Source organism: Phyllobates terribilis, unplaced genomic scaffold, assembly GCF_046119375.1.
Source record: "Phyllobates terribilis strain yellow unplaced genomic scaffold, ASM4611937v1 Scaffold_1__5_contigs__length_1240528914, whole genome shotgun sequence".
Classification (NCBI taxonomy): Eukaryota; Metazoa; Chordata; class Amphibia; order Anura; family Dendrobatidae; genus Phyllobates; species Phyllobates terribilis.
The window spans coordinates 185,977,294-185,996,419 of record NW_027362761.1 but is presented as its reverse complement, the minus strand read 5'-3'; the positions used below and the strand labels follow the sequence as shown (position 1 = coordinate 185,996,419).

At 41.3% G+C, this 19,126-nt stretch overlaps 1 protein-coding gene across 5 annotated transcripts in view; it reads left to right on the top strand.

The window, feature by feature from the left end:
• The window catches only part of TRPM6 (transient receptor potential cation channel subfamily M member 6), a 381,140-nt gene that overhangs the window by 94,014 nt on the left and 268,000 nt on the right, over nucleotides 1-19,126 (top strand). For all 5 annotated transcript variants that reach the window (XR_012314145.1, XM_073670622.1, XM_073670620.1 and 2 more), the window contains exons 6-11: nucleotides 246-370; nucleotides 1,848-2,019; nucleotides 3,404-3,578; nucleotides 3,938-4,061; nucleotides 5,131-5,203; nucleotides 8,489-8,589. Coding sequence is in view for 4 of the 5 variants with exons in the window: in XM_073670622.1 (XP_073526723.1) it covers nucleotides 246-370; nucleotides 1,848-2,019; nucleotides 3,404-3,578; nucleotides 3,938-4,061; nucleotides 5,131-5,203; nucleotides 8,489-8,589 (770 nt within the window). In the remaining variant the exon portion in view is untranslated. The remainder of the gene's footprint in view (nucleotides 1-245; nucleotides 371-1,847; nucleotides 2,020-3,403; nucleotides 3,579-3,937; nucleotides 4,062-5,130; nucleotides 5,204-8,488; nucleotides 8,590-19,126) is intronic.

Here is a 19,126-nt window from a genome sequence, read left to right as displayed (position 1 = left end):
ACATCCCCTCTTGTCAGGGTAGGAAGAAGTGGTAAATGGGGTTGGCTTGGGAGTGTGGCCAAAAATTTGCCACATCATTTCTCCCTCTTTCGGTTTCGTAAAAGTTGGAAGGTCTGTATGTAGGTTTCCGTTTAAGACTTTTCATAGTAGGACTTCAAGGGTCTATTAGCATTGTGGCTACTTGAAGTGCTAAACATGTTAATAAAACGATCTTTGATACATTATTTATGTATTGACTTTTCTAGGAGTGTCTAAACATGTGGGTGATGCCTTAAAAGCTCATGCTTCCCAGCACTTAAGAAAAATCTGTGCCATTGGGATTCCACCCTGGGGGGTTATTGAGAATCAAAAAGATCTTATTGGAAAAGATGTGAGTACACTAGTATTTTAATTTATGTGTCAATTATGGTTATATACTGCATTTTTCGCTTTATAAGACGCACCTAGGTTTTAGTGGAGGAAAATAAGAAAAAAAAATATTTTGAGCCGAATAGTGTACTAAAACATTTAATAAAATAACAAAATATTATTTTAACAATGTCACATTTTGACATCCACCCCCTCATCCTTAAGAATACACCCACATACTGTATACATGGAAGTATTCTGAAAGATGAAGGAAGTAGTAGTCACAGTGTGATGCAGGAGCAAAAAAGGCAAGCACAATTCTGGGTTGTATTAGCTGAAGCATACAGACTAGATCACGTGAAGTAATTATCCCCCTCTACTCCTTATCTGGAATACTGTGTCCGGTTCTGGCCACCACATCTTAAAAAATACATGAAGAAACTGGAGCAAGTTCAGAGAAGAGCGACCAAAATGGTGACTGATCTGCAAACAATGTCCTATAAGGAACGGTTAAAGGATTTGGGAATGTTTGCAAAAGAGAAGACTGAGAGGAGACTTAATAGCTGTCTACAAATATCTGCAGGGATGTCACACTGTAGAGGGATCAGCTTTATTCTCATTTGCACAAAGAAAGACTAGAAGCAATGGGCTGAAACTGAAAGGGAGAAGATACAGATTAGATATTAGAAAAAACTTTTTGACAGTGAGGGTGATCAGTGAGTGGAGCAGGCGGCCATGAGAGGTGGTGAGTTCTCTTTCAATGGAAGTCTTCAAACACAGGCTGGACAGACATCTGTCTGAGATGGTTTAGTGACTCCTGCACAGAGCAGGTGGTTGGACATGATGACCCTGGAGGTCCTCTCCAACTCTTAACATTCTATGATTAAACACTTTGGCCACTTACATTGCAGTCCCTCCCTGGAGTGTTTATACTAAATATGACTACAACCCCCATCATCCTTCAGAATACACCCATTGGTACTGTATATTCTGAAGGCTGATGGGAGTTGTAGTTATATTGCACAATTTGTCAGGGACAGATCACCAATTGGTGGAAGCAGCTCAGCAGCAGTTCCCTCCACCAATCAATATCTAGCCATGCAGAGGGGGAGGAGAATCGCTCTACTTTCTCTCCTCTGCCTTAAAAGAGGTCCCCGGCTGCTGCGGATCACTAAATGGAGGATTTGTCCAAATCGTCAACAGAGGCCCTGTGACTGCCCACTGCCACAATTCACAGCTCACTGTCCGCTTCACATGACCACCCGCCGCACGGCTTGCCCGCTGCAAGCTTCCCCTGGGCAGCGGTGAGTGATAGCACAGTTTGTGCTTTCATGTAAATGTGTATTTGCTTTATAAGACGAACTTCTCACTTTGTGTCTTATAAAGCGAAAAATAAGGAACTTGGATTTCTTTCACTCATCTTCCTTTCAAATTTATTGTAACATTGATTGAACAGTGGAGATGTGTTGTGTTTAGATAAAACTTGTTTTAATTTTTAGGCCGTTTGCCTTTATCAAACTCTGGTGAATCCACTGAGTAAGCTCACCACCCTAAATAGCATGCATTCTCATTTCATCATGGTGGATGACGGCACTGCTGGAAACTATGAAAACGAGCTGAAACTTAGAAGGAAACTTGAGGAATACATATCTCTTCAGAAGATTCACACTAGTAAGTCTCCAACTACTTTGTGGATGTTCCTGCAGGAACGTTAAATTCATTGTAGATAACATTTTAATGACAAATATTTGGATTCTGTTGTGTTTGGACCTGTCCTCTAATGGATCTGGCAGACGTTTACTAGGAGTAGCGTAGATGTGAACAGAGCTGTAGGATCCATTGACACAGGCTGATAAATTGGCCATAAGTAGCAATAATTGCTATCGGGCCCTAATCATCATGTTTTTTTTCCCTCCATTTCAACGATTGTTGAGTGACCGCATTCCACCTTTGACAGGCAGACGATCATTTTTAAGTCTGCATATAATATGGGGTTATGGGCTGGTTTTTATTCGTCTTTCTATTGCTGCACATGTTTATACTGCACATTGATGGGAATGATCATTCAGACATCATCAGCTTGTGTAAACCGTAAGCTAAGTTGAGATGTTACACCCATTTTTTTTTATTTATTTTGGGTATTGGTTAATTCAACTCTTTTTTATTTATGTAGCTTTTTTTATAGAGCACTGTCATATTCCTCAGCGCCTTATAGACATTATAATCACTTTCGCCATTGGGGCTCACAAACTATAACCTCGATTCATCAAAGCAATTTTGCCAGAATACTGGAGCAGATTGCTTTAAGAAGTCACAATTTTTTTTGTGCAATTGAGAGTTGCACAAAATTTGTGCAACTTCTGGTGTTTTCACGCCAGTTTCTATCAGCTCCGTCAAAATGATGAAGTCCTCTTACGAGGGCTGGAGTGAGATTTCTAGTGTGACCCATGCCACTCATTAGACGCTCCTGATTAAAGCATCTTTAATGAATCAGGAGCATTTGACTCCAACACGCCCCATCTTCAAAATTAAGACCCCTAAATTGGGGCTTAAATTCCCTATCATTAGATTGAGGGAAGAAATCTCCCCATATTTTGAGTGTGGGAGGAAAGTCACATAAACATGGGGAGAGCATACAAACACTTTGCAGAAGTTATCCTTGATGGGAATAATTGAACCATGGACTACAGCGCAACAGTCCTAACCACTGAACCACCATGCCAACATCGAAGAGTAAGAACACAAGGGAAGTTAGTGGCTTTGCTGCGAAATCTCCTGTAATCAATAGCTATATACTTTTTAAAACAAAATCATATGGCCATTAGTCACTTTGAGTGGCCAGAGTTTGTGGCTAATAGCCCCCTGATTCAATGTGCCTTTCATTCAATAAATGACTCTCATCTAAAGCCTTATTTTTTTATGTATATGTGTGCAATTCTGGTGGAGGGTGGGTGAGAGATCATGGCTTTTGTGAATACTCTTTTACGAATTTAATATATAGGAAAAATCATTCTTCATATACATGTGTAGAAAGCTATTAATGTTTCTTTGACAGGGATGGGACAAAGTGTTCCTGTAGTTGGACTAATCGTAGAAGGAGGGCCAAATGTTATCTTGACGGTGTGGGAATACGTCCGCAGCTCTCCATCCATTCCTGTGGTGGTTTGTGAAGGGACAGGGAGAGCGGCAGATGTCTTGGCTTTCACGCACAAGTACACAGCAGATAAAAGGTAAATCGTTTTCATACTTTTATTTGACTATCCAATCATTAGCTTTTCCAGCTGAGAAGTTTTTTTTCTTCCTTATTTGTCACGTAAGGAGATGTTAACACTCATCAGCAGAACTGTTGCAAAACCACCATGCAGTTGTCCAACAGTTTTGCTGCATTTCTTTTTGCAAATTTTCGTGCATTTTCTCCCAAGTCCTATAGAAATTTTCCTATTAAGGGTGAGAATGGAGCAATCATGAAAATCAAAGGATGGGACATACCTTAAAATGTATAGAAAATGTACAATATTAAAACCATATCAGTCTTTTAGGATTAATTGTTCATATAGCACTTAATTGTCCTACTGTCTGTCTTCTGCAGAGAGATTTCTACACAGCAGAAAGATGAGATTCTGCAAATGATTCAGAAAACCTTTAGTCTCGGCTATAGGCAGGCCAACTATGTTTTACTTCTTCTCATGGAGTGTATGGCTTACCGTGATTCTGTAAGTGACACCTCTTTCCAAAACTACATTTCTGAATGGGCATAGACAATGTTACATTTTTGATTCTGAATTAATCTGGATTGGATTGTAGGTTCTACTATTGTCAAAATGTTGAAAAACTGTCATTTTATCTCATATTTGTTCTTTTTAATGTTTTTTGATAGATTTTTATTTAATTCTTTTACAGTTTTGGTATAACAGGATTAAATTATTTTATCAAATTTGCAGAGTTTAGAATGAGACCATCTCTGAAAGTGAATGAAAAAAGAGAAGTATTTTCTCCTGTTCAGGATTCACTCCTGGGATTAAAGGGAATCTGTCACTAGGTTTCTGGTATTCCAGCTGAGAGCAGTATGATGCCTAATTCAAGCAATACATCACTTACTGGGCTACTTGCTGCAGTTTTGATTAAAACTGCTAAAGATCTACCAGTTCTCTGAATGGTGAGCTCTGTATAACCCCACCAAAACCACTAACTGACAGCTTTTTGTGTACACTGTGCATAGGCAGAAAGCTGCCAATCAGTGGTGGAGGCAGGGATATACAGAGCTCATGAATATAAAGTTACCACATGGCAGCAGGTTTACTAATCCTCTAGTGATAATCTCCTCCTGATAAAAAAGTGATTTTTATCACAACTGCAGCCAAGTAAGTGACACATCACTAGAATCAGTGTGTAAAAGAGGGGTTCTGATTGAGGACCCTATTTTTATGACATCCATATATCCTAATAGTTTTAAAGCTATGTAGCCCATAAAGGATTTGATTATTCACATCCAAAATCTTTGCAAAAGAACATTTTCTTTTGTATTACACTTTATCCCTGTTCAAAAGAACACATCCCATGAACATGAGTGGTTCTATTCCTGGGCGAAAGGGGAAGGGGGGGGGGTTAATTTTTTTTCTAGAATCCTGAACAACTCTTTTAATCTACTGTGATTCCAAAATTGATCAAATGTAGTGCAGCCTGTTTAATGTTAATTTTAAATGAAAACGTCATTGCATAAAACGTCATGTTGAGATTTACTAAGTTTTGTCTGTATTAATAAGCATATTTCTTTTCTCTTAGATCACAATATTTGATGCAGACTCTGAAGAACAGCAGGATATTGATATGGCAATTCTGACAGCTCTGCTTAAAGGTCCGTTTGTATTTCAGTTATTGTAATTGTTGGACTGCACATTGACAAATTCAGCAGTTTTAGATATTACAGTGTTTATGCCTTGTTTTTCAGTAATACAGTTCCTAAATGTGGATTTTGATTTATTTCAGAGATTTTTTTTCAGGGATCATCATTTAAAGACCTATATGAACCAAATGTAAAATTGATGTTGTAGGGATTCACGCGCTCAGGTAGGCATTAGGTAGCATTCACACAGGCAATGTGGTTTGGTCCAAACAGGTGGAGTTTATAACTTTCATAAAACTCCAAAGAATTCAAAACCAAAAACAGCCTTTTCTTGGCACAAAGGTGTAACAGCAAATAAATAGTTCATTTATCAGGCACATGCTGTATATGTCAGTGTGGGCTCACCGGAATAGCTTACAGTCCTTTCTCAAGGAGCAAACTTTATACACAGAAGAGGTACGGTCCTACCATTCTCAGTATCCACTTCAGGGCTCGCTCACATCACACAAATACGCTGAGTGCAATGTGATAAAAAATAACATTGCACTCGCACCAATGTTATTCAGTGCGGCAGTCTCCATCTGTGAGTTTTTCCTCAGCTGGAATCGTTCTGAGGAAAAAATTTCAGCATGTTGCGTATGCTCGCGTAAAAAGGCCGAGACTCGCCAATGCAAGTCAATGGGTGCGAGCCAAAAATCGGACGGCACACAGACCATCGGAATGCTTTTGGATTTATATGCACAAATCTCAAAGAAAAAAAAATAATGTAAAGCGATAGATAGATGACAAAATATATTAGATAGATAGATGAATAGATAGATATCCTGCAGATACACTGCTCACAAAAATAAAGGGAACACTGAAATAACACATCCTAGATCTGAATGAATGAAATATTCTCATTGAATACTTTGTTCTGTAGAAAGTTGAATGTGCTGACAACAAAATCACACAAAAATCATCAATGCAAATCAAACTTATTAACCAATGGAGGCCTGGATTTGGAGTCACCCCCAAAATTAAAGTGGAAAAACACACTACAGGCTGATCCAACTTTGATGTAATGTCCTTAAAACAAGTCAAAATGAGGCTCAGTATTGTGTGTGGCCTCCACGTGCCTGTATGACCTCCCTACAATGCCTGGGCATGCTCCTGATGAGGTTGCGGATGGTCTCCTGTGGGATCTCCTCCCAGACCTGGACTAAAGCATCCGCCAACTCCTGGACAGTCTGTGGTGCAACGTGACGTTGGTGGATGGAGCGAGACGTGATGTCCCAAATGTGCTCAGTCGGATTCAGGTCTGGGGAACGGGCGGGCCAGTCCATAGCTTCAATGCCTTCATCTTGCAGAAACTGCTGACACACTCCAGCCACATGAGGTCTGGCATTGTCCTGCATTAGGAGGAACTCAGGGCCAACCACACCAGCATATGGTCTCACAAGGGGTCTGAGGATCTCTTCTCGGTACCTAATGGCAGTCAGGCTACCTCTGGCAAGGACATGGAGGGCTGTGCAGCCCTCCAAAGAAATGCCACCCCGCACCATTACTGACCCACTGCCAAACCGGTCATGCTGAAGGATGTTGCAGGCAGCAGATCGCTCTCCACAGCTTCTCCAGACTCTGTCACGTCTGTCACATGTGCTCAGTGTGAACCTGCTTTCATCTGTGAAGAGCACAGGGCGCCAGTGGCGACTTTGCCAATCCTGGTGTTCTGTGGCAAATGCCAAGCGTCCTGCACGGTGTTGGGCTGTGAGCACAACCCCCATCTGTGGACGTCGGGCCCTCATATCACCCTCTTGGAGTCGGTTTCTAACCGTTTGTGTTGACACATGCACATTTTGTGGCCTACTGGAGGTCATTTTGCAGGGCTCTGGCCCTGTGGTCCCCACCTGCAGAACCACTCCTTTATTGAGGGTGTCTTGATAATTGCCAATATTTTCCATCTATTGTCTATTCCATTTGCACAATTGCATGTGAAATTGATTGTCAATCAGTGTTGCTTCCTAAGTGGACAGTTTGATTTCACAGAAGTTTCATTTACTTGGAGTTCTATTCTGTTTTCTAAGTGTTCCCTTTATTTTTTTGAGCAGTGTATATAATGTTACAAGCCCCCTACATATTATAAACTTGCACCCTTTAGTGCCTTTCATGTGGCACTAAAGGATGTTTAGCCTGGTTTAGCCTAATAAATAATAAAGAGAAACGAAGTGGGGTCTCCCCTATTTTTACTAATCAGCAAAGGAAAAGGAGATGGCTGCGGGGCTGATATTATCATGCTGGGAAGCTCCATGGTTTTTGGGCCCTTCCCAGCCTAAAAATACCAGCCCGCAGCTGCCCCAGAAGTGACCCATCACATGAGATGCACCAATTCTGGTGCTTCGCCTCTGCTCTTCCCGATTGTCCTGGTCAGTTGGAAATCAGGGTAATGGTACTTGGGGTCGATGTGAATTGTCCAAAAACACAGCTGACATTAAACCTTACAGTTAAAAATGGATAGGTGTCTGTCAGATATCTATCTATCTATCTATCTATCTATCTATCTATCTATCTATCTATCTATCTATCTATCTATCTATCTATCTATCTATCTGTTTATATAAGATTGCTTTATTATTTATGACAACTATATTTAATGTACAGTACATGGAGTATTACTATAGTATGTAAAAGATGATGTTAAAAACACTTACCATACAGATGGCATACGCATGTCATACGCCTAGCATACGGAATGACATACACATGACATTCATCTGACACTCGCCAACTTTTTTGGCTGAGAATTTGAGCGATTTTATATATGCAGATGTGAATGAACCCTCAGCCTGAGCACTAGCAGCTTCCAGTGCTAAACAGAAGTGTTCAATTCCATGCAAAGTTCACATTGAATAGGCTGCAGCTTCCACACGTTACACTGCACCTCCAACACGCAAACTGTTCAGTTTTCCTAGCTGACACGTGCCGTTTTCATTCAGAGAGAGACTCTGGCTTGTCTCTCTCCCAACTACAGCTCACACCAGTTTCAACCCACTCCAGTCTGCTCAACATCCAGCAGACTGGCACAAGATGAACCCATTTCCTGCTTCTTAGTCAAAGCTTGCTAGGTGCATCTAATTAACAGCTGTAATGCAAGGATTTAACTTAGTCCTACCTGGCTTTGCTACATAGTACCAAAGTATATGATGGCTACATTAGGAAATTAGATCAGTGTCCATGTCAGACATTGTTGACTGTAGAATTTAGTAACGGACTATCACAATGTTAATATTACATATGAGCATGTATTCTGTTTTCTAGGTACTAACATGTCTGCATCTGACCAGCTCAGCCTGGCTTTGACTTGGAACAGAGTGGATATTGCTAAGAAACATATCCTAGTGTATGGCCAGCACTGGAAAGTTTGTATTTTAATCATGTATATATTGTTCGGATTATTAAGTAGAATTCCAATATCACCAGCTGCTTTTGTCCTCCTATATCAAATCTGTTCTTGTCACCTATAGCAGCAGGGGTTTAAATTCATGCAATAAATGCAGGATTTTATAAAAGGGGGTTTTCTAGTGCATGAATGCGCACTGCAAAAATAATGGCTTTTCACCTTCCTTCCCAAATTATGCTTGTATTGCCCATGTTCCAGTACAATACACATTTTTTTTTTCTTGGTGTTGCTTGGAATAGTCAATGGGCCCAGTACAGCAAAGCTTTTACGCCAGTGTTCTGGCGTAAAAAGCTTTGAAACGTCGCAAAATTTTGGCACAACTGAACGCTGCACTAGAATTTTGTGACTTTTGGTGTTCTCATGCCATTTTAGCTCAGTTCCAATCCGACAAAGTAGGCAGAGCTGGGGACAGACTGGGGTGTGGCCACAACCGCTTGTCCAATTTATGACGAGTGGCAGCATTCTCTACGCCACAGATCTTACTCCAGCAGGGAATGGAGTAAGATTTCTGGTGAGGTGCAAACAGAGACTCATTTCTCTCATCAGACGCTCCTGATTTATTTAGAGGCCTATGCCTCTTAATGAATCAGGACCATCTCACACCACCCTGCTCCCTCATCCAGATCAGCGGTCTTGAAGACTCAGGGCAGTAGTATTTTTGGAATGTCCCTGGGGATCTAGAATGACTTAGTAATTCATACCTCTGCTGTTCTGAGGCGATGACCCAGTTGAAATTGATATTCTTTGTCCATGCCTGTGATCTCAGACTATTATGGATTATTATAATATCTCTGCATGTCTAGGGCTGTTAGATGTTAAAACATAAACTAAATGCTATTATCATATTAAATCATATAAAGTGGAGGGGTTAATGATGATAGTTTAGAGCAGGATTTTTTTTTAGATCTAAATTGGTTAAAAATGATTGTAGTGGTCAGAGTTTTTTTCCTGTCATATAGCACCAAATTCCTCTGTTTCTCCCCATACAATTTGCTACAATCTACTATTGGAGAGCTCACGGCATGGGAATTTATGCAGGTCCAACCTCCCCACTTTAATTTAACATTGTTTGGCTATTGCCAACAAGACCAGTGGGTTGCACCAGTATAAGATGGATGTAAATCAGAGAAAAAACCCTGCGTTAGATATTGTTAAATATAAATAGAAAACATTGTCCTTGTTAGGATTAAAAAAGGGAATATTTTTGTTAAGTGAGACATACCATGCAATCCTGAGCCAGATTGGCTGTAATTGACAGCCATACTATGACCTTATTGACTAGGATTGAAAAAAAACAGATCCTGGTTGTTTAAACCCTAAAGTTTAAACCCTAAAGTACTGTGCGGAGTACAGATCATAGTGCAGACAAAGAGAGGGGGCTGAGTTTGTCCTGTCCCTGTCATACAATAAAAAAATCCATTTTACACTGACGAGCAAAAGGGTAACAATGTTTTGAACTTTTAACATTCAGGCTCAATATCTCACCATCCACTGCTGCTTTGAACGTGAGACTATCATCATTTGATGGACAATGATCTTGGTTATCTCATACATAAATTTGACTTGCAACTCTTTAGCCTATAATTAGCTATGCTTGTCATGTCACTGCTTTGTTACTAAAAATCAAAATTTTAATTTCTATTATTGTTTTAGTATTTTTTAAATCCACCTTTGGCTTTCAACACTGTCTGAATGGGCATGCTCTCCATCAGATTCAAACATGTCTCAAATGAAATCTGATCCCAGGTCTCTTAGGCTGCGTGCCCACGATGCGTTTTTCATGCGTTTCCGCTGCGGAATTTCCGCAGCGGAAACGCATCAAAAACGCTTGGTAATCCGCACCCCATGGTCCCCAATGGCATTCCGCAATGTCAATGCACATGCTGCGGATTTTTCCGCAGCGTTTCTGCAGCGCTCATAAATCCGCAGCATGTTCATTAATTTTGCGGAAGCGCAGCGGAATTGCCGCCATTGACTTGCATTGAGACGCATAGAATCCGTGTCTGTACATTTGTACACGTGGATTATATGCGTTTCAATGTGCGGATGGTACCCAGTTCTGGAGGAGAGAAGACTCTCATCCAGACCTGGGTACCATTGTACCTGTAAAAAAAAGAATAAAATAATAAATAAAGTTTATATTCACCTGTCCGGCGGCCCCTGCAGCGCTTCTCCTTCCAGGACCTGAGATGACGTTGCAGTCATGTGACCGCAGGCTGTCTCGCGAGAGCCCGGCAACCAGGAAGAAGCCAGGACGAGCGCAACAGCACACGCGGCGGCATCGGAGGTAAGTATAGCTTTATTTTTTTATTTTTACAGTCACACTATATAAATCCATGCCGTTTGCATGGATTTATATAGTGTGACCTAGTTGTCAAGCACTTTCCAAGTGATGCTATCGCCTGGAAAGTGCTTGTCAGTCCACATGCGGAAACGCATGCGTTAATGCATGTGAATCCGCATGTGAATCCGCATGTATTCTGCAGGAAAAACGCATGCACAATCTGCATGCGTTTTTTCTGGCAAGGGAGATGCAGAAACGCTGCAGAAATTTTCTGCTTCATTTCTGCATCGTGGGCACATAGCCTTATACACGTTCCCAATGTTGGTGCATACTGGTCAACTCTCTTGGGTATGTTTTACAGTTTTTTCTTCAACTCTACCCACAAGTGTTCGATTGAGGTGAGGTCAGGGGACTGTGGTGGCCAATCCAGCATCTCTACCTCATTGCCATTGAATCATTTCTTCGCAAATCTCGACGTATGCTTCGGGTCGTTGCCCTGCTGGAACACTATGTCGTCCTTTTCATACCCACAGTACTCGAGTATATGAAGTAACTCTTCTTATAGGATACTCACATATAGCTCAGCATTGAGACCACCATCGATTTTGGTCAAGTATCCAACACTTTTGGCTGTGAAACAACACCATATCATCAGGCTTCCTCCACCGAACTTGATAGTTCCTTCAATTTCTCTATCCATTAGCTCCTTTTTCCCTTGTTTCTTCCAGACCCATTTGCACCCATCAGAGCCTAATCTATTTACTTTGGTCTCATCGCTTCAAATCACCTGTTTCCAATCTTCTTCCACTTTTCATACTTTTTTGCAAACTTGAACCGACGCTCTTTATGACATTATTGAAGTTGAGGCTTCTTCACCTTTTTTCGAGCCACCATTCCAGACTTGTGTAACATGCGTCCACGGTGCTTGCATGGATGTCTGTGATGTCACCATTACGAAGCATACGAGCCACCTCCACTGCCATGTTTGTTGCACCAGAACTAATAGACCTTGTGATGAACCGATTTGTTGACTCCGATATTTTGCTTGGACATCTACCTCTTGGTTTTTAAATGGATGGGTGGACTTCATTTCATATTGTTCCAACTGTCATGGCACTCACATGATGCAGTTTGGCAATTTTCTGGGCCGAGAGACCGCTATCGATGAGCTGGATAATGCTGTTTCTCTTGGGAAATCTTCTTCATGGCTGCTCATCTATTCGAACCAGTGACCTTTTGCTTGGCAATCAACCCAATAACACACTGATCTATTAGTGAATGTGAGAATAGGTTGTATTTTGTAGTATACGGGAAGAAAAAGATTTTTTCACCTCCAGGAGCAAAACAATAACAATAAAGTTACATGACAAGAATCTGCATAACTTATCATATGCTAAGTAGTTGTAAGTCACATTTATGTAATTCCTGGCACTTGGCAAAATGGAAAGTGGCACGTTTAGGCGGGCTGCGCTGCAGGATTGAAGAGCCTTGGAATTCCAAATAGGTTTTTATTAGTACCAACGCGTTTCTGCACCAGACCAGCGCCTTTCTCAAGGTATAAAAACCACAAAAATGCGTTGGTATTAATAAAAGCCGATTTGGAATTCCAAGGCTCTTCATTCCTACAGCTACCATTGCTTTCACTTGCCCTTTACCAGACAGTATTGCCCTATTTTGTGTGCGCTTCTGTCCCTCTCCAGATCTTCTCAGCTCCTGACACTTGTCATATGCCGAACAATTAATTTTAGCAGTAGACATACAAAATAAAAAAAAATAACTGTTTTATTTTTTAATACATTTTCAAATTCTAGAAAATGCTTATAACACACACTACAACATTTAACCAAAAATTATGTTCAAAGTATATGTCTTGTCTTGCAAAAAATAGCTAAATAGCCTTAAAAAGTTATGACATGGCAGAATGTGAGGAGCCAAAATCAACAGCTTAGTCTTTTAGGCCAAAATTGGTTTGGTGATTATTACTTCTACACTGAGATATGATGGCTTTTATTTACAGGCCCTATGCCAGGAGAGCGATTCTGCTGACAGCATTTCTCATTCTGATTGCTGTCTGGTGCAATGTTGTACTTACAGTATAGAACTTGTAGAACTTATGCAGAAGCAAATCATCCTCCATATCAATGCTCACACATATAGCTGTCGCAATTTAATCCAGTTAGGCTATGGATATTAATGTCGATGTGAACCCATACAATTTTTTTTTGCAACTTTAGACATGTTCATAAATACAAAATTGTCTTCGGTAATGCAGCCTAAGACTTTTGGCCTGTAACTTCAGATAATCAAATCCTAGCATAGAAAACAGTTGGCAACTTTGAACATACACAAAAGTATATTTTCAAAGTTATTCTGGTTGGTCTCATTTATTTTTTGTTTTAGAGTTAAAGTGACCCTCCATTGTGGGACTGAAAGGTAACTATATATTTCACATCAAGTCACCCTACCCGATGCCCTCTACTAGGCTCCTGTTGCCTCCTATCCTAAGTGGGCACCATGTATAGTGGCTATATATACCTGATTAATGCTGTATCACGTTCTTATTGTACCACTAATCTAGATACTATATTACCAAAAGGGTAGAGTTGTACTGCAATTGTAATTGTGATCAGCAAATGATGCAATGTTTTTTTTTTCTAGAGGTTTATTCTTACCTCTTTTAAACTTGTCTTACTTAACCTGCTATGGTGTACACATGACCAAATATATGTAAACTGTTTCTTTCCCCTTGAATGAACATCCACTGATTTACAGTTTTAGATACCCCGAGGAGTAGATAACGTTATAGCTTCCCTTTAAAAACACATTATATGTGGGAACACTACTTTCTAATCAGGCTCAGCATCATACCCTCGGGTATCTGAGTTAATTACTTTTTTCAATGATGCTTGTCCGTTACTTTTTCTAGTTATAGCCTTGTACCACTAAAGTTCTGCCGCCTTGGGAAGGATAGTTTTTTTGCTTTACAAAAAGTTCAGAGTATTTCTTTTATTTTATTTGGTAGGATGATGCTAAGATCTAATCAGCAATGTTTCCATTTATGTGCATTCATCTGCCTTTTGGTTTGGAGACATTAGCCAAGCATTTTGTGCAAAATACTAGAGTTTTGCCCTTTATCATTCGGTTAGGGTCATAATCATGTTTTGGTTAGGTGTCGAGTTCACTACATAACAAAATAATCCAGGATCACCGATTACCGTATTTTTCGGACTATAAGACGCATTGGATCATAAGACGCACACCAAATTTTGGGGTGGAAAATAGAAAAAAAATATTTTTTTATAAGATGAGGGTCCATCTTATAGTCTGAATAGGTACAGTATCTTACCTGGGGGGCGGTGGAGCGAGGGTCACAGAAGGCAGGGTCCCTCAGGATGGCGGCGGCTGCAGTAGAAGAGGTGAGATGCTGTGGAGCCTGTGCCAGGCCGGGGCCTGTGCCTGGCTGGGGCCCTTAGCCTGGCCGGTTCCTGTGCCGGGGCCTGTAACTGATGCCGAGGCCTGTGGCTGAGGCCAGGGCCTGTGGCTGTGGCTGGGGCCGAGGCCTCTGGCTGGGGCTGTGGCTGAGGCCGAGGCCTCTGGCTGGGGCTGAGGTCGAGGCCTGTGCCAGGCTGGGGCTGGTGCCGGGCTGTGAGCGGCCTGCAAGGGTTTCTGGTGTGTGCGGACATCTTCCTAGAGCTGTGACACAATTTTTGCTGATTGTAAAAATACCCCATACGTGGCTGTACAGTACTATAGCTATAACTTTTGAAGCTGGAGGTGAAGTTGAGACTTCTCAGGCTCTTAATAGACAATTCAGCCTAGTTAGCTTTTGGTCTACTTTACTTTGTCAGGCAGGTCCTATTTATGTGATTTCTTGATTGTGGCAGTAATCAGGCCTGTTTGCGGCTAGGGTAATTGAACTCAGCTTCCCAAAGATGTGATAAACCAAAGTTAATTTATGTTTTAAGGGAAGTCAGGGGAGGAAACACTTTTTCACACAGGGCCCTGTAGGTTTGGATTTCTTTTTCCCTTAATAATAAAGACCTTCTTTTAAAAACTGTATTTTGTGTTTACTTGTGTTATCTTTGTCTAATATTTAAATTTGTTTTGTGATCTGAAACATTTAAGTGTGACAAACATGCAAAAGAATAAGAAATCACTGTATATGTAAGGCCTCCTTCACATGTCCGTGTTTAACCCCTTAAGCCCCGCGGGTGGTTTGCACGTTAATGACCGGGCCAATTTTTACAATTCTGACCACTGTCACTTTATGAGGTAATTACTCTGGAACGCTTCAACGGATCCCCCTGATTCTGAGATTGTTTTTTCGTGACATATTGTACTTCATGATTGTGGAAAAATTTCTTCGATATCACTTGCGTTTATTTGTGAAAAAAACGGAAATTTGGCGAAAATTTTGAAAATTTTGCAATTTTCAGAATTTGAATTTTTAAGCCCTGAAATCAGAGCGATATATCACACAAAAGAGTTAATAAATAACATTTCCCACATGTCTACTTTACATCAGCACAATTTTGGAACCAAAATTTTTTTTTGTTAGGGAGCTATAAGGGTTAAAAGTTGACCAGCGATTTCTCATTTTTCCAACAAAATTTACAAAACCATTTTTTTAGGGACCACATCACATTTGAAGTCACTTTGAGAGGTCTGTATGACAGAAAATACCCAAAAGTGACACCATTCTAAAAACTGCACCCCTCAAGGTGCTCAAAACCACATTCAAGAACTTTATTAACCCTTCAGGTGCTTCACAGGAATTTTTTGAATGTGGAAGAAAAAAATGAACATTTAACTTTTTTCACAAAAATGTTACTTTAGACCCAATTTTTTTTATTTTCACAGGGGTAACAAGAAAAAATGGACCCCAAAATTTGTTGTGCAATTTCCCCTGGGCACGCAGATACCCAATATTTGGGGAAAAAACACTGTTTAGGCGCACGGCAGGGCTCGGAAGGGAAGGAGCGCCATTTGACTTTTTGATTGTAAAATTTGCTTGAATAATTAGCGGACGCCATGTTGTGTTTGGAGAGCCCATGTGTGCCCAAACTTTGGAGCTCCCCCACAAGTGACCCCATTTTGGAAACTAGACCCCCCAAGGCACCTTTCTAGATGCATAGTGAGCACTTGGAACCCCCAGGTGCTTCACAAATTGATTCGTAACAATGAAAAAGTGAAAAAAAAAAACACTTTTTCATTTTTATGAATCAATTTGTGAAGCACCTGAGGGTTCCAAGTGCTCACTATGCATCTAGATAGGTGCCTTGGGTGGTCTAGTTTCCAAAATGGGGTCACTTGTGGGGGAGCTCCAATATTTGGGCACACAGCGGCTCTCTAAATGCAACATGGTGTCCGCTAACAAATTTAACGCAAAATTGGCTCAAATTGTTAGCGACACCATGTTGCGTTTGGAGAGCCGCTGTGTGCCCAAACATTGGAGCTCCCCCACAAGTTACCCCATTTTGGAAACTAGACCCCCCAAGGCACCTATCTAGATGCATCGTGAGCACTTGGAACCCCCAGGTGCTTCACAAATTGATTCGTAACAATGAAAAAGTGAAAAAAAAAACACTTTTTCATTTTTATGAATCAATTTGTGAAGCACCTGGGGGTTCCAACTGCTCACTATGCATCTAGATAGGTGCCTTGGGGGGTCTAGTTTCCAAAATGGGGTCACTTGTGGGGGAGCTCCAATGTTTGGGCACACAGGGACTCTCTAAATGCAACATGGTATCCGCTAACAAATTGAATGGAAAATCGGCTCAAATTGTTAGCGGACACCACATTGCGTTTGGAGAGCCCCTCTGTGCCCAAACTTTGGAGCTCCCCCACAAGTGACCCCATTTTGGAAACTAGACCCCCCAAGGCACCTTTCTAGATGCATAGTGAGCACTTGGAACCCCCAGGTGCTTCACAAATTGATTCGTAATAATGAAAAAGTGAAAAAAAAAACACTTTTTCATTTTTACGAATCAATTTGTGAAGCACCTAGGGGTTCCAAGTGCTCACTATGCATCTAGATAGGTGCCTTGGGGGGTCTAGTTTCCAAAATGGGGTCACTTGTGGGGGAGCTCCAATGTTTGGGCACACAGGGACTCTCTAAATGCAACATGGTATCCGCTAACAAATTGAATGGAAAATCGGCTCAAATTGTTAGCGGACGCCACATTGCGTTTGGAGAGCCCCTCTGTGCCCAAACTTTGGAGCTCCCCCACAAGTGACCCCATTTTGGAAACTAGACCCCCCAAGGCACCTTTCTAGATGCATAGCGAGCACTTGGAACCCCCAGGTGCTTCACAAATTCATTTGTAACAATGAAAAAGTGAAAAAAAAAAACACTTTTTCATTTTTATGAATCAATTTGTGAAGCACCTGGGGTTCCAAGTGCTCACTATGCATCTAGATAGGTGCCTTGGGGGGTCTAGTTTCCAAAATGGGGTCACTTGTGGGGGAGCTCCAATGTTTGGGCACACAGGGACTCTCCAAATGCAACATGATATCCGCTAACAATTTGAGCCAACAATTTGTTAGCGGATATCATGTTGCATTTGGAGAGTCCCTGTGTGCCCAAACATTGGAGCTCCCCCACAAGTGACCCCATTTTGGAAACTAGACCCCCCAAGGCACCTATCTAGATTCATAGTGAGCACTTGGAACCCCAGGTGCTTCACAAATTGATTCATAAAAATGAAAAAGTATTTTTTTTTTTCACTTTTTCATTTTTACGAATCAATTTGTGAAGCACCTGGGGGTTCCAAGTGCTCACTATGCATCTAGAAAGGTGCCTTGGGGGGTCTAGTTTCCAAAATGGGGTCACTTGTGGGGGAGCTCCAAAGTTTGGGCACAGAGGGGCTCTCCAAACGCAATGTGGTGTCCGCTAACAATTTGAGCCGATTTTCCATTCAATTTGTTAGCGGACACCATGTCGCGTTTGGAGAGCCCGTGATGTGCCTAAACAGTGGAGCTCCCCCACAAGTGTCCCCATTTTGGAAACTATACCCCTCAAGGATTTTATTAAGGTGTATAGTGAACATTTTGAACCCAGAGGTACGGCACAGAATTTGTTTACATTAGGTCATCATATTGAATAAGTTGTCATTAGTCTTGAGCGCAAGTGCTCGCTGCTTGAGTTTGCATCGGGTACTCAGGTATGCACCATGTACAGCGTGTGCTCGAGTGACATGCTCGAGTCCCTGCTCCGCATGTTTCACGGTTATTAGACACCCAAAAAAAAACATGCGGGGATCGCTCGTGCATGGCAGGCAATCCCCGTAAAGTTTTTTGGCCGCGAAGCATATGGGGCAGAGACTCGAGCATGTCACTCAAATACCCACGATACTCAATGCATACCAGAGCACCCGATGCAAACTCAGGTAGCGAGCACTTGCTCTCAACACTAGTCGCCATATCGTCATCTTTTTTTCTTACTTTTGAAAAAAATCCCAACCCCAGCCCTAACCCTAGCACAACCCTAGCCCCAGCACAACCCTAGCCCCAGCACAACCCTAGCCCCAGCACAACCCTAGCCCCAAACCCAGCCCTAACCCTAGCCCAATCCTAACCCAAGAGTTTATTTTTGACGCCGTTCCTTGTGCGGTATAAGTGATTAGACGACTTTATTCTTCGGGTCGGTGTGATTACAGCAATGCCAGAATCATATGGGGTTTTTATGACTGACAGCTGTCACACACTAAAAGACGCATTTTTTGTAAAATCTAATTTTTGCATCGCCATATTTTGAGAGCTATAATTTTTCAAGATTTTGGCAGACAGTCATGTGATGGCTCGTTTTTTGCGGGATGACTTAACGTTGTTATTGGTGCCATTTTCAGGCACGTGACATTTTTTGATCGCTTTCTATTCCGATTTTTGGGAGGCAGAATAAACAAAAACCAACAATTCAGGAATTGTTTTTTTTTTATTCTGTTCCGCGTGTGGTAAAATTGATGAGGTAGATTTATTCTTCGGGTCAGTACGTTTACAGCGGTACCACATTTGTATCATTTTTCTATGTTTTGGCGCTTATACACAATAAAAGCTATTTTATAGAAAAAAATATTTTTTAGTATCGCTTTATTCTGAGAGCTATAACTTTTTTATTTTTCGGCTGATGGAGCTGTATGGTGGCTTGTTTTTTGCGGGACGAGATGACGTTTTCAGCGGTATCATTTTTATTTATATGCGTCATTTTGATCGC